Source organism: Thermobia domestica, chromosome 14, assembly GCF_964235325.1.
Source record: "Thermobia domestica chromosome 14, izTheDome1.hap1.1, whole genome shotgun sequence".
NCBI lineage: Eukaryota > Metazoa > Arthropoda > Insecta > Zygentoma > Lepismatidae > Thermobia > Thermobia domestica.
Window position 1 is genome coordinate 106,237,093 of NC_137467.1, and position 15,255 is coordinate 106,252,347.

Sequence of the window (15,255 nt, forward strand, 5' to 3'; positions counted from 1 at the left end):
ATTTTGTCAGGAGTTCTTCTCTTTTCTAGATGCGTACCGTACGTACGCTGTCTTCTACACGGATGGTTGGAAGCTGAAGATTCTGTTGGCTGAGCCTTCGTCACGGATGATCATAGCGCTGGCTTGAAGCTCCATCCTACTTCCACTGTGTTCACTGCTGTGCTATTCTGGAGAGACTGCATTATATTCGTCGACACCATCTCCGACATGTTCTCCTGTGCTCTTGACTCCTTTACGTAGTCTCACTGATGTGTCAACTGTTCATCCTATAGCTCAGAAAATTCTACTCTCCTGCCATTCCTTACGGCTTGCAGGTTGCGATGTCCAATTTTGTTGGGTGCCTGGCCATGCTGGTATTCCAGGGAACGAGCGTGCCGACCGTGTTGCCAAAGAAGCTGCCCTTACAGGACCTGAGTATCCGTCACCGCTCCCCAGCTCTGATATTCGTCCTGTAATCAACCGTCTTCTCCTTCAGCGCTGGCAGACAAACTGGGATGAGCACCTTCAGAATAAATTGCATGCTGTCAAGCCGCGACTTGGTGTTTGGGCCACGAGTTCTCGTCCTTCAAGACTGGAAGAACGACGATTGGCACGCCTACGTATCGAGCACAGCCATCTGACCCATGGCTACCTGTTACGTCGGCAGAACCCGTCTTCCTGCACCCATTGTGGTGCATTCCTGACCATCCGCCACCTTCTTGTGGAATGTGTTCCTCTTGCTCCTGAGCGAGCCCGCTTTGGCTTACCAGCTGATATGTCTACCTTGCTTGGAGACGATGTCCAGATGATCCAGCAAGTTTTCACCTACTTGCAGCTTTTGCACGTCTTGACTGATTTGTGAGTGCATTCCTCACATTTCTTTTAATTAATTTATTTCTGCTTTTCTCTACTGTTTCTGCGTGTTTTCATGGTGGTTTTATGCTTGTCATAGCATTTCCTTGCTTTTATCTTTACTGCACTGTCTTATTCATTACTAATTATGGGCTGCCCCACGTGTGTGCATCTATTGCCGAGCTTCCCCGGCAGAAAAGATTAACATGCCGTTGTGTAATAACCCGTCCTTGTGTTTGTGTATCGAGTTTGCACTTTTCTTCAATGCTATGACATTTTAATTCATAAATGACCGAACGCCTTTTACGTACTCCAGACTTTGCTTTTAATTTATTATATATGCGATACTATGCTTTTTTGTTCTTGGGTACTTCATTTTTCCTGTCAGAGACGGGTGCAAAAGACTTCGATGTCGACGCGCTCATATAAACCATTTCAATCAATCAATCTATCTCCTTGTTTTGACAGGAAATGTCTCTATTTTTTTTTTTCCTGATCCACTCAGCCCAACGATAACATAAGGACCATTTCGAAAGTCTAAATACGAGCGTGCAGGATGCTTCTGGCTGGCACGCTTAAAGGTGCTTCTGAAGTAAATGACCGCTATCGGGGTTCGCCTTACCTCTGAAATTTGCGGTTAACAAGAATAGTATGTTCCTATTTGGCGTTGGTATATTGCGTTTGTTCACATTGTAAATGCGTAATAGGCTGCCCAAATTTGAAAGGAAAAAGGAAAGTATGTAAACATCTTCACATGTAGATAATGAAATTTAGAGACATGAAAACCACGGAAAACAACTGTAATATTTTTACCGTTATCGCCAGTAACAGCGGTAATACGCACTACATGCCCCTGACTTTGCCTACAAAATGTACTCATTCTCTCGTTCTGTGAATTGAAATTTGGAAACTAATGTACTCTCTAAAATGTACTTGTATTTTGCAGAAATCTTTCTACGCGCATCAACTATCATTGGAACACTTGCAATAGTTAGATTCTCATTTAATCGTACCTATATATGCTAAGCATCCTAACTCAACCTTGGCCGAAGTTTTCCTGTTTGCATTTTAATCCTTGCTTTACTTCTTCGCTTAGAAAAGGGCAAGACCATACATGTATACCATTTTTTTCTGGCAAACATGAGTTCAAGCTAAATACCCTGTAACCTTCTTCACTTCTTTTTCCTTCTCTTTCGAATGATGATGATGATGATAATGATGGTGGAGAAGGATTCAAACATAAATTAGGTCTAATATTTTTCTTCCGTAAGTAATATTTAGAACGCCTTTTCGTGTTTTTTTCTGTTGTCCAGAAATGCTAAGTATCACTCAACACTTATATAATAATGATTTTTTTCTTTTTAAGCTGCTATACCCATCACATACTATGTATCATAATGCAAAAGCAAAGAGTTTGAAGTTCTTTCCAGATATATACATGGATTAAATAAGAGTAATAATATAGAAATTTGAAGTATAAAGTGTATCTTTAAGTTTTAGTTTACGATGTTTCTGTATTGCTAACTTTTGAGACATTGTGATATATCTATCTATCTATCTATATATATATATATATATATATATATATATATATATATATATATATATATATATATATATATATAATGAGACATATTTACATATATCATATATATATATATACAATGTTTACATAATTAACTTTCAGTCGAATTGGAACAAATGCTGGATACAGAAAGTATTTCTTTAAAGGATGTCACCAACGGTAGTTTAGATTTTCCATTTGATGGTTCATGCTGCCAACTACAGGGACATATTGGATCAGGATCGGGTGGCTACGCTGACAGTGTACTTATTTATGCTGGCAGAAAACTCTTTGGACAGGACGTCTGTACTCTTCAATATAAAACGATAAGGTAATCATCACCATTTAACGAAAACTAGATGTACATTTTTCTTTTGTGTCTTCTAGGAAGTTGTGGATTGTTGAATCACGAAACATTATGTATTGATTTTTACGGTAATATTTCTTTTCTTATTGCCCAGTGGGCTTTTATGAGATTAACTTGTGGCTGTGAAGATGTCTTGATGTTAAGCTAAAGTTTTTCCTGTTGATTCGGTAATGAATTGTTTCTTCGTTGTTTTCTTCTGGTTCTGTGTGCCTTTTGATATCTATTTTTCATTGATGTAGAAGCGTTGATGTATCGTTGGAAATCAATAGCGACATTAATAGGGGCGAGGTCGCACAAATTGCCTTGAAGTTCGTTAAAATTATGAACTATTCGAACTTTTTCTATTTGTGTTAAATCCCTATTTCTATTTCGATATAAGGAAGATATAAGGTATAATATTAAACTAAGTAACTGACTCTATGGTCAGTGAAACTCGATAATTCAATGCCGCATTCAGAAAAGCTTTCCATTGCCTTCTGTCCGTAGCCAACTGGATCCAGTTTCTATTTTGTATTTCTGTTTCTGAGATATCCGTTTTAATATCATCTTCCTTTGCGCTTAAGTCTTCCTAACAGTCTTTTTTTTTTTCTTTCTTTTTTTTTTTCTGATTGGGTTTCCAGTTAAACTTATATATTTGTTTATTAATTTATGAACAAATTCTGAATACAGTTGAACGCCAGTTTATACTGGAATATCTAACAAATCGATGGAACAGTAACATAATGCAACAATAACAATAAGGATAATAATTATAACAGCTATAACATCTAAAGTATAATTAAAGGAAATATTAGCAGTAGCTAACTAAAATTCATTCACTAAAATGACGTCATAGTGCAGAAATACATGGGGCTTCAGATTTAAAGCTACGGGTGTATAATATTTCATTGTATAACTTAGGAAGCCTATGGAACAAAGAACTTTGAACTATTGAAAGTCTAGGTCGTGTTATAAAAGAGATGTATGTTATTGTCTCAATATAACTCGGAAATACAAAATCTGAGAGCAGCGTTTTTGACCGGAGTTAGTTTTTACAAATATTGGAGATCACTAATTTTATGACGGTTACCAAGTAATCAAATATTTAATTTTCGTAATAGATTTGTTTGAGCTGCCATTGTCCAGATAGATGAATAATATTCCCATTTTCGAGAAATTATTGCCTTTAAACGTTGCTGCAAAAGAGAGGGTTCCGTATTTCTGTTACTTATTGTGTTATATATTCTGTAAACGTCTTCTGCCGAAAGAAATCCTCAGATCCTTATCACTATTGACTCTTGTGACGGACGAACCTTTATGCTACATAATGTGTGTACAATATCTTTCTTTAAGGAAAATGTTATACATCTATTCTTATGAGGATTCACTTTTAGGGTCCAAGTGTTATACTATGAGAGGAATTTATGTTTGTGTTTGGAAAAAGCGCAAAGTCGGTTTTTAGTGTTGAATTAACTGAAGATTTGCAGTCGTCAGCGAATAACAAGATTCTATTGGAAGTTTGACTACGCAGGACATTCATGTACAATTTGAAAAATAGCCGTCCAAGTACATTCTCGTATGCTATTGCAAATGTTAGAAGTAAAGGGTTACAAATTGATCCCACCAAAATGACACTTTGAGTGGGATCTAGATAGCCAGTCAATAAAGATAAGAGTGGCCCATGAATACTGAACCTATAGAAGATTTTGTGAAGTAGGTATCCATGGTTAATGGAATCGAATGCTTTACATAAAATGAAATAGATGGTGTCTAATTGGATACTACTGGAAATACAGTTTATGGCATAATTAAGCATGCTATGTTAATAAGACAAGAGCTGTTGGAGACGAAACCATGTTGGACCGTGTTAATATAGGGAGTAGTAACGGAAAAGTCTGTCTTTGATCATTTTCTCGCAAACTATGAATAGGTTTGAGAGAAGCGAAATAGGCCTATAGGGTGAGAAGTGATCCTTCAGTCCTTTATCTATAAGACGGAGGAGACACGAGTCGTTTTCCAAGAGGAGAGAAAATTTCCTTCTATGAAATATCTCTTAACCCACTACTGTTTTTTTTTTTTTTTTTTTTTGTAGAATTTCTTATATTTGTCATTTAGGGTCAGTAATACACAAAATACAAAGAATTTTTGACTTTCGTTAATTTTTTCCCACAATTCCAGGGCGTAAGAAATATCATACACTGGGCATTTAGGACATAATACAGATCAAATATATAGCATATATGTGTCTAAACCATACTTACAGTAGAATATTTGGAACTGCAAGAACACAGTGATATTTTATGGTAACATAATAAATATATTTGTAGAAGCTTTAAAATGAACACATTGCGGTCTTTAAACATAGCTATATAGTCTAAATAAATGAACAGAATGTTGTATAATACTCCTTTCAGAAAAACTACACTGGAAAAGTATATTTACTACTATAGGCTATTGCTTTGTTTAAAACAAATGCTTTGTTCCAACGGGGTCATCTTAACGAGATAGATGAAACAGAACAAAGCATTTTTTGGATTTAATCCCACGTTTCACTTGAGGCACTCGAATTTGGTACATTTGCTGCACTGTCCACACCGCCGTTGAGTTTCTTTTTTATCCACAAGATGATCACGTCCATCGAGTATGATTTCTTGTGGGACCTGCATGGAAACAAGGCATGCATTAAAATTTAATGGATGAATGGATATAGATAGAATAACTGATACATACATATATATATAATAGACTAACTAACCAATTAACAAACGAAACTAACTACTAACTACAAAATTATTTAATGCATTCATTCAATCATTCATTCATTCATGTAGAACAGACCTCTTACCAGAGATGAGTATTTTGGACGAACTCTCTTTGGGACCTCGTATGTTGGCCTGGTAAGCAGTGCAAGAACAACTCGCCTTGTAAATTCCAAGAAGGGCATATCTTTATCCATCTCACGGTATAGTAGCCATGCGTTTACCATTGTGCCATTAATACAAAAGCGGATTATTAGCCAATATCATTTTTTACTCCGTATGTGAATACGATGTGTACCTCTCAACTTATCGAAAAGATCCAATCCACCCATATTACGATTGTACTCTTGAAACAAATCTGGCTGTGCAATGGGTTTGTGTTTCTTTCTTGCCTGTCCCATCGACGACACTGGCCTATTCCAAGTACACCTTCATGGTTAATGTTTGTAGCTACTGTGACCTGGCTGTTATCGTCCCACCGAATTAACACAATATGATTTTCCACATCTTGGACACACTGGAATGATCCTCTGGATTATTTCTTCAGATCTTGTAAAGGAGCTTTCTCGATACGATCTGATCTAATAGTACCTATACATTGAATCTTTTCGTCAGTGAGATATTCAAGCAACGGCAGAGATATGAAGTAATTATCAATGAAGAGCGTACTTTTAGGGAGAAGAAATCCAACCAACGCAAAGTCTCTTTGTTACGGAAAATCCGAGGGTCATATCTGGTTCTAGATCCGTCTGCTCCAGTGTATAGCTCAAACTTTAAAAGATATCCTGTAGACGATTCGAGACACCAGAATTTAAAACCATATCAAACAAGGTTCCCACGGATGAACTGCCTGGCATAATGATGACCATAATATGGCTCCATCGCTTCATCTAAGGAGAAATTTGTACCTAGTGGAACAGCAAATTTTTGAAATTTCTTGTTACAGTGGTCAATCAGTAGGCGAATTCTGTCTGACTGATCACATTCAGCGTTGTCATTCAAATGGAAAAACCTGTGAAGTTGCTCAAACTTATTACGTGGCATGGCGCCAGAAACTAGTGAATTGTGTGGATCTGGTCGAGTTTTCCAATACATACGTCTATGAGTGTTTGGACTATATCCAGAGAGTAACAAGATAGCCAAATATTTTACAATATCGTCTGGAGAACATTGAGAAATGTGTCCTTTCTGCATTGCATATTTACACGTCTCTCGGCAAATTTTCTCAACAATTTCGTCATCAAAGAACAAACGAAAAATATCAACATGGACATACTTTTTCTCACGCCAGTTTTGAGTACAGACAAATTCCTTTTAATTTTCCTGAAGCAACTTTAACGACTTCTTAAGATTCTTCTTTGTCCAATTTCTGGTTTTCTTTACCTTTTTACCGCTTGTAGTCTTCTTTGTCCTGAAGGTCCGGGCTCAGTACACAGCAACTGCTCATGGTCTTGAGATACCACAGATGTGCTTGGTATATCCAGTTTATGACGTTCAGTGATATGCTTGTCAATTTTTTTCAGAGTACGCACTTCCGCCCCTTGACGCAAAATACCTCTTCCGATATTTCTCATTGACTAGATGTCCCTTAAGCATGACTGCCGGCGTCATCCTGATCACTATCTTCGCCATCTACTGCACCAGCAAGAAGAAACTCTAATTTGTGACATTCATCTATGGAAGGCACTATGGGATCAGTCATCGAGCTCTTCTAAAATGTTGAGAATAGCCTTTGCATCATTGTCTGGGTCGAACCTGAAGGTATAGAATATTTCATATGTAAATACCCAGCGTATTACATATCATACGTCGCATAAAATAAGCATCTTACCTGTGTGTGCCCAATGTATGATATTTCATACTTCACGAAACAAATGCCCCAGAAACCACACAATTGCAAATAGAACAAAATTAACAAGATTATAAAACATGTAGACCTTCCCCTAAATAGATACATTGAATTGAACCGTAAAGTATGAAAACAATTATCGGCAGACATCAAAACAACTTACCTGCGCTCCATATTCGTCTTACAAAAACACTTCTCGAAATAATTCCTTTGTTAGCTTCACAAACAATCGCTATTTTGGTAGAATGAGAACACGCCAAACAACAATACATTCTTGCAGCAGCACAGACTTGAAAATTCAACTACAGTGTTATTCCAGTCTTAATAGTCTTTCTTCTCATATATATTTTTTTTTTTTTTCGTATGATAAATCATACAGTGGGCAGTCCTGGGTTAAGGCACTGCACCAAACCAACTTGCTGCAATTCCTTCAGCTAGGTCATGTTATGTTGCTATTATGTATGAAATATTTTCTTGTGATATACGAACAAAATTGTAAGGTTTTTCTGAGAACATTGTCCAAAGAAAACGTATCTCCAAAATAAACTGCCCTTGTACATTGTCTATAAGAAATTACTTACGCCATGTGTTCGAAATATATTATAAATGAAGTATTTGTTTATAAAACAACAGGCAGATCATTGTGTCATATTTTTCGAAACTGTCAAAAAAAAAAAAAAAAAAAATCCAAAGGTAAACTATCCCTTTTGCATATTCTCATAGATGTAATTTATTCAGTAGTATAGGAGTATTAACGAAATGTTTATTTATGGAATATGAGTCAAAATCGCCTGAATCATTTTTGTGAAAATTGTCCGCTAAGAAAATCACCTCCAAGAATATACATTTCTTAGATTTTTTTACAAGACAAATGAATTACGTTGTATTGTCTGCTTATTAATGGAATATTTATTTATGAAATATGAACAAAATAGCCTGAGTCGTTTTTGAGAAAATCGTCTGAAAAATCGCACCCCTAGGCGTAAACTACCTCTTGTCAATTTTTCCCAAGACAAATGACATACAAAAGTATGGGATTGCTATAGTAAAATTGGTTTGTAAAATATAAACAAAATCGTTAGATAGCCATTTTTGAGATGACCTCTACTTTTGATTTTCACCATTGAGTAAACTGCCCATATCTAACCCGAAAAAGTCTACCGAAAGGTGCGCATATGACCTGGAAATAATACATACCTCTTGAAGGAACATGTTAAAGAATTTGAAGTTGAAACCTTACCGGCCAAAGCTTCTGCACGCGTTGCACAAATGTGATCTGGACTGGCATGTCGAATTCTGTGAGTGATTTCTTATTCGGATCGAAGCTGACAGAGACTTCTTAAAACGAATTTTAAACATTTAAGGCCCCATTGAAGATGAATATTCGCCTAAACAAACATAATTGTATTTATTGAATTGATACCAAACAATGCGATACTGTGACGGAAAAATTAAACATTCCTAGTGTCATTGTTTGAGTGATATTTGGAGTGATAGTGTCAGAAGACCATTATCAAAACTGTGTTAACTAAATAAATGGAACAGATGTTCGCTACTGTTCGAGAATTGAGTTCTTCCATTTGACAACAATGAAGCAATTCATGCTGGGATTTGTTTAACCATTTCCTTTAGCACTGTCCATGTGACCTTTAACTAATGCGACCTAAATATGATTTATGAATGTAGTATTCAAATAGGTCAGCTTAGTAAATTTAACTATCATCATCATCAAGTCTGTTTCCAACAAGAAATATTTATTTTAAATTTATTTATGACAGATTTTGCTGCCCCCCTCAATCTTGCTGCCCCGTGCAAATGCACGTGTTGCACATATGGTAGAGCCTGCTTTGAGCACATGAAATGCTTACAACAGAATCTCTTCCTTTTTCTTTCAAACACTGACTTACACATGTATCCTTATTTTAAATACATACATCTCAGTAACTTCCCCTCCTGTACGACTAAATCATGTTTAATATTTATAATATTTAAATCTTATGTTAGTAAACTCATTGAAGTTGTTCGGATATAAGTTTCTAAAATAGGTACTCATGCGTAAGTTAGTGGTTGAAAGAAAAAGAAATTAAGTTTGTAAGCTTTCTATGGCTTTGTGCTTATTATAGATTTTTCAAGAATGTAGTTACTATCATGGATGTCATTCAAGCACCGTCACTGTTTGATATAAGAAATGTTTCTGCATTTCCTACAGGTTTACGCAATGCTGATAGGTCAGCAGTTACAAGTGGTTAAGTAACAGTAAATGTAGCTTTCTAAAAACAATCACCTTCAGTTATAGTTGGCCATTGTGCAAAACAGATAACAAACACTCGTCCGTTTCCTTTCAACTTACGCACGTGTACTTATTGTAAACACTTACATTCCAGCAAGGACGCGTAGTCTGTTTGGGACAACTTATGTCGTACTATGAAGACAGAAAGAGCAGGCGAATTTCAATCTTTTTGTCTCTCTGTGATAATATATATATAATATATAATATGTGTGTGTGTGTGTGTGCGTGCGCGCGTGCGCTTTAAATTTCTGTTAAAGTTAAGTTTATTTTTTATTTTAATTTTACTCTTCTTTGTTTATTTTGTGCTATACATAATTTGCGTAAACAATATGAAAACTTAGCTCAACGTGTTATTTAAATAAGCTGAAGCGTAATAAAATTAATCACTTACTTAAATAGTGAAATTACATAGTAATAAATGTGGGAGAGACTAAAAGGTGTAATTAGTATATCGCTAAGTAGTGGTGTGAGTAAATAAAGGTGATAGTGATACAGTGCTAATTCAGTGCTAAATCTAAACGAAGTAAAGCATGCTTCGTTTAATTAGGTTTCATAAAGGAAGTTGAGCTTAAATGGGAATAATTTTCTGATAAACAAGGTACAACAGGGTAAGGGAAATAAAATTGTTAGTTTCTTAATTACTAGACAAGTAGTTAAATTAAAATTTAATTCAATTAGTGGATTGAAGTGAAATTTTTAAGTTTAAAAGAGCTTTAAATCAGAATTTCTAAAATGAGAAGGATTGAAATGGAACTATATGTTAGAATTTCTTTATTAAATTGTAGTACTATTAGGATAATAAGGGCGAGTCTTAAATTTAAGAGATGCGTTACACAAATAGGTTGTGGAGGTTAGGCAGTTCTAGAAATACACAGAAGAGGACAATGAAAACACCTTTGATGAACGAAACTGTTTCTCTCTCCTACATTTTTTTCTGTGCTCAAATGATGAGTGATCCTTATTTTTATTATTGGTTTTGGTACTAGTGATTGATCTAATATGTAAATGCACTCCGCTTGCATTATAAAATATCTTTTTTTAATTCAGTTTCAATCAAATATTAAGCAGGAATCTTAAATATATCATATCCGTTATAATTGAAATTATTTTGAATCTTAAGAATTTCTAAAGCAATCGCATTTGCATAGACAGAAGTAGTTTAATGAATTTAAGTGAGCATTATAAAGTTTTTATTTTTATTTATTTATTTATTTATTTTATTTATTTTATTTATTTATTTTTTTTTGCAAGGTACTTATCTTTATTACTTAATTTACATACTAATAAAATCAATAATTATTTAACAATTTAAAATTACAGAAACAAATAGAAAATTGAATATAACAAATAGTTTTTATTTATTAATTTATATTCTGTTTTTATTACAGAAACAAAGATATGCGTGAAGTATCATTGGAAATAGAAGGGAAATCAGTTCTTAAATTTGCGATTGCTAATGGTTTTCGAAATATCCAAAATCTAGTTCAAAAGCTTAAAAAAGGAAAATGTATTTATGATTTTGTAGAGATTATGGCTTGTCCTTCTGGTGAGTGTTTTTAATTTTGTAGCTTGTGTTAATTGCACTTCTCTTTTCCCGTTATGGTATATGCTTTTTCTATGTTTAGAATTGTAATATTGAAAAAATGGTCACAGTAGGAAACGAGGTTGAACAATGTAGTCAGTGTTTGAGAAAATCAAAGTACTATATTTCTTACGAATTGCTTGTGGATGAAGTTGAATGTCTAATTATTTTAATTATAATTGATTATAGGACCTACAGTGGCTTAGTAGTAAAACACTCACCTCTGATGCGTATGGTCCCTGATTAGATTCCAGCTCGCACCAAGCGAACTTAGTAGTGGACAAACATTGTGTGCATGGGTTTTCTTGGGGTTCTACCATTTTTTCCCACTTTCATGATTCTACCACTTAATTCATTATCGTCACTGTCACGTTTAGCCTACAAGGTATAACTATGGGACGCAAAGCTAAAATTTCTCCGGAAATTCATTATAAATTTTAACGTTATTTTTGTAGTGACATTTGGACATTTCTTCTTAAGATGTAAAGTAATTATACACATTCTTAAACAATCATCTAAATACGGTGTGTAAAGATGTCAGTGGCTTTTATACATCATTTTCGTTTTGTTTGCTTTTCCAATCTATTACGTTTCGCCAGAGTTTACTGTAACTGTTGACACAAACAGGGATATTACTCAGTAATTGGCAGATATTTGATGTGGCTTTCAATTGTTACACAAATGTGTTATCGACACTACTGCGCTGTTTTAATCCTTCTCAGTTTATCGTTTGCCATTTTATTTTATCGTCACTAAATATGACCTTCACCCGGGCAGTACAGTGCAATTATGTTGTGCAAATTAGTCATTAATGAAGTACCCGATTGTTTAAGATCGTCTTGCGTAAAAGTCCATTGATTTGGCATTTCAGGTGGCTTTTTTTGTCTACTGTTGGTATTGATCAACATTTTATAACGTCGGAAACAATTCCGCGTTGCTTGAATGTTGACAGATTAGAAGTATGTTACTCTCAATTTCAGTAAGGAATATATAGAGCAAATTTATTTTGTTTTTCTTTTAATCAAGAATGCTACCATTGGTGAAACGTGAGTTTGCCCAGACATCAGGTCCAATAGGATCAAACGCCAACAGAAGTTGATACAATGGAAGCATAACGGATCTCATACCCTGAAGAAGTTCAGTTATTATTCCATCGTGATAATGTATCTGTACATATATAGCATAAGACGCATACTGAAATCAGAGTTGCTAACTCAAGAAATGAAATGAAATGAAATCTTTGAGTTTTACATCCCACGGTTTTGCCGGTTACGCTAAAGGAGACGGTGATGATCAGAAATGAATGAAATGGTGGAATGAAGAAAGTACAAGGAAACGGGAGAACCCCGAGAAACCCACGCACACGGTGTCTGTCCACCACAAAGTTCACTTGGCGGGAGCAGGGTTTGAACCCGGGACCCCAAGCACCAGAGGTGAACGCTCTACCACTGAGCCAGCTAACTAAAGAAGTTACATTATCCATCCTGCAGTCCAGACGAAAAAATCTTAAGTGGTAAAGATTGAGTCGAGCTAAGACATGATTCTATATACTTTGTCATTCTCACGAATTGAAAATGATCATACTGATCTCGGCCTGGTCTCGATCTTTGCACGCTTTATTTTAGCATAGAGAAGCAAGCATCAATTTTGACTCGAATCAATAACAAAATTAAAAATGAGTAAATAGTAAGATCTTGCAGCCTATATTTCTTTTATGTGCTCCTTCGTAGCCAAGTAACTGTCACGCTGTCGTGTTTTACGTCCACGTGGTTTTAAATTTGATCCCTGGTGGAATAAATCCTGAGTAATGGTTCGGATCCCGTATTAGGCTTTTGGCTTCTCTACCGTATTTTAGTTCTACTTTTTTTTTAATTAATTAATTAATTTTCGTACATATTTGATTTTAAACTGGTAACCCAGGATGACATCATGCGCATAGTAAATAGATTTAAACCATAAAATAGTAAAAACATATACGATATATCGAATAAGTTTATAAGAATGGTAATTAACTACATTGCTGAGCCGCTAACGTTTTGTATTAATAAATGTTTGAGTGAAGGGTTTTTTCCGGATGTTTAAAAATAAATAACATAGTACCAATCTTTAAAAAGGGAGACGGATGAAGTCCAGCAAATTATCGACCAATATCACTAGTTCCCATTTTTTTATAAAATTATAGAAACAGTTGTAAAGGAACAAGTTTATCAGTATTTTAATGAATACAAAATGATTAATCATTCACAGTTTTGTTCTAGAGGAGGTAGCTCAACGATAGATACCATTGATAGTTTAGTAAAATGTATATGTGAAGTATTTGAAAATAAGAGTTTCGTATTGGCCACGTTCTGTGATTTAAGCAACGCTTTTGACTGTGTAGAAGATAATATACTATTAACAAAATTGGGGTCTTATGGTTTTCATGATAAGAGTCTAAACTTCGTTAAAATATACCTAAAAGGTCGTACTCAGGTTATTAATGTCAATGGAATGAAATCAGATAGCTTGCCAATAAAACACGGGGTTCCTGAAGGTACTGAGACTGTTGTTGTTTATATTAATGATGAATAATTTACCACTGAATATCCCAGGTAAATCTTTTCTTTATGCTGATGACACAACCTTGCTAAATACCTGCAATAATCTTACAGAATTAATGTTATTGAGTGAGGAAACCTTTATAGAAACCAAGGAATGGATTAAGGCAAACGGATTTCTTCTTAATAAAAATAAAACTACTAGACAAATATGTTCATTGAATGTGTGTCCGGTAGCGTCGAAAAATGTAAAATTTCTTGGCATCATTCTGGAGGCAATAAACATGGAAAGCACATGTAGAATATGTGCGTGTAAAACTGGCCAGAATAATAAGTTTAATATGAAATTTAAGAGAGATAGTCCCGAGTAACTACATATGATCAGTATATTATGCCTTTTTTTTTTCCAAAGTACCATAGAATATGGAATATTATTTTGGAACAACAGTAACTACATAAATAAGGTTCTACTACTACAGAAAAAAAGTTATCAGAATAATCATTGGTTCATCTTGTAAAGAACAATGTAAACTTTGTTCCCTATGTTGAAAATTATGACTGTTTGTCAATTTGTGTATATATATAATATATCAGATATGCAACGTAGACAAGATATTCACCCATATAATACGAGATCTGCTAAACAAGTTGATATATCGTATAGCAGACTATCAAAACCAAAAATAGCTATACAATGCAAGGTATAAAATTCATGAACAGGTCACCAATACACATGCAAAATTTACCGATTGCTCAATTTAAAAATAAAGCGTATGATTGGTTAGTTGCTGTACCCTGTTATAATGTTAAGGAGTTTGAGGAAGATAATCGTATATTGGTATAGGCAAAAAGAGAATTTGCTTGTAGATTTTCATTTGACGTTGTCTATGTCAATTGTCAGACTTAATGACAATAAAAATATTCTATTCTAGCCCCTACTCTTCCTCAGAGTATCAACTTTTGTACTTCCTCTTTTTTAAATAGAAAATTTCTTTGTACACTTTTTCATACAGTGTATGACTTCTGGCATCATGAACAAGAATATTATCACTTGTTTCGATGTATCTCTTTACGCATGCTCATTCACGTATATACAAATTCAAGGCTAGCATAATTTTCCCAAGGTCAGTGACACTGTCATTAATTGATGTTTACGGAGAACTTTCAAACTAAAAGAATCACCACAATAGTAGGATTTCTAAAACAAAATATCCAATCATATACAATCTTGTGATCATATGCAATGTTCATGTCTGTGTTCAAACACTTCATACCAGTGAATTCCTAAGAAAGGTTTCCCAGAATATTCTCCAAGTCCGCCAGTGCACAGAGTTAAAGCGTGACATTATACTGTTAATGCACTTTAGTCAACTAAATTCCCGGGTTTTCATTATATAAATAGGAATTATTTATTATTACTGCTGTTAATTACAGTGTGCAATAAATTTAAACTTTTTTTCTGTCCTTCAGATGAAATTATGTGATATTAACTAAATT

The 15,255-nt window shown here is 34.6% G+C and overlaps 1 protein-coding gene across 3 annotated transcripts in view; it reads left to right on the plus strand.

Moving 5' to 3' along the window:
- The window catches only part of LOC145670279 (putative cytosolic Fe-S cluster assembly factor AAEL012261), a 262,772-nt gene that overhangs the window by 219,980 nt on the left and 27,537 nt on the right, over positions 1–15,255 (plus strand). For all 3 annotated transcript variants that reach the window (XM_081738716.1, XM_081738717.1, XM_081738719.1), the window contains 2 exons: positions 2,519–2,726; positions 11,028–11,185. In XM_081738716.1, coding sequence (XP_081594842.1) covers positions 2,519–2,726; positions 11,028–11,185 — 366 coding nt within the window. The remainder of the gene's footprint in view (positions 1–2,518; positions 2,727–11,027; positions 11,186–15,255) is intronic.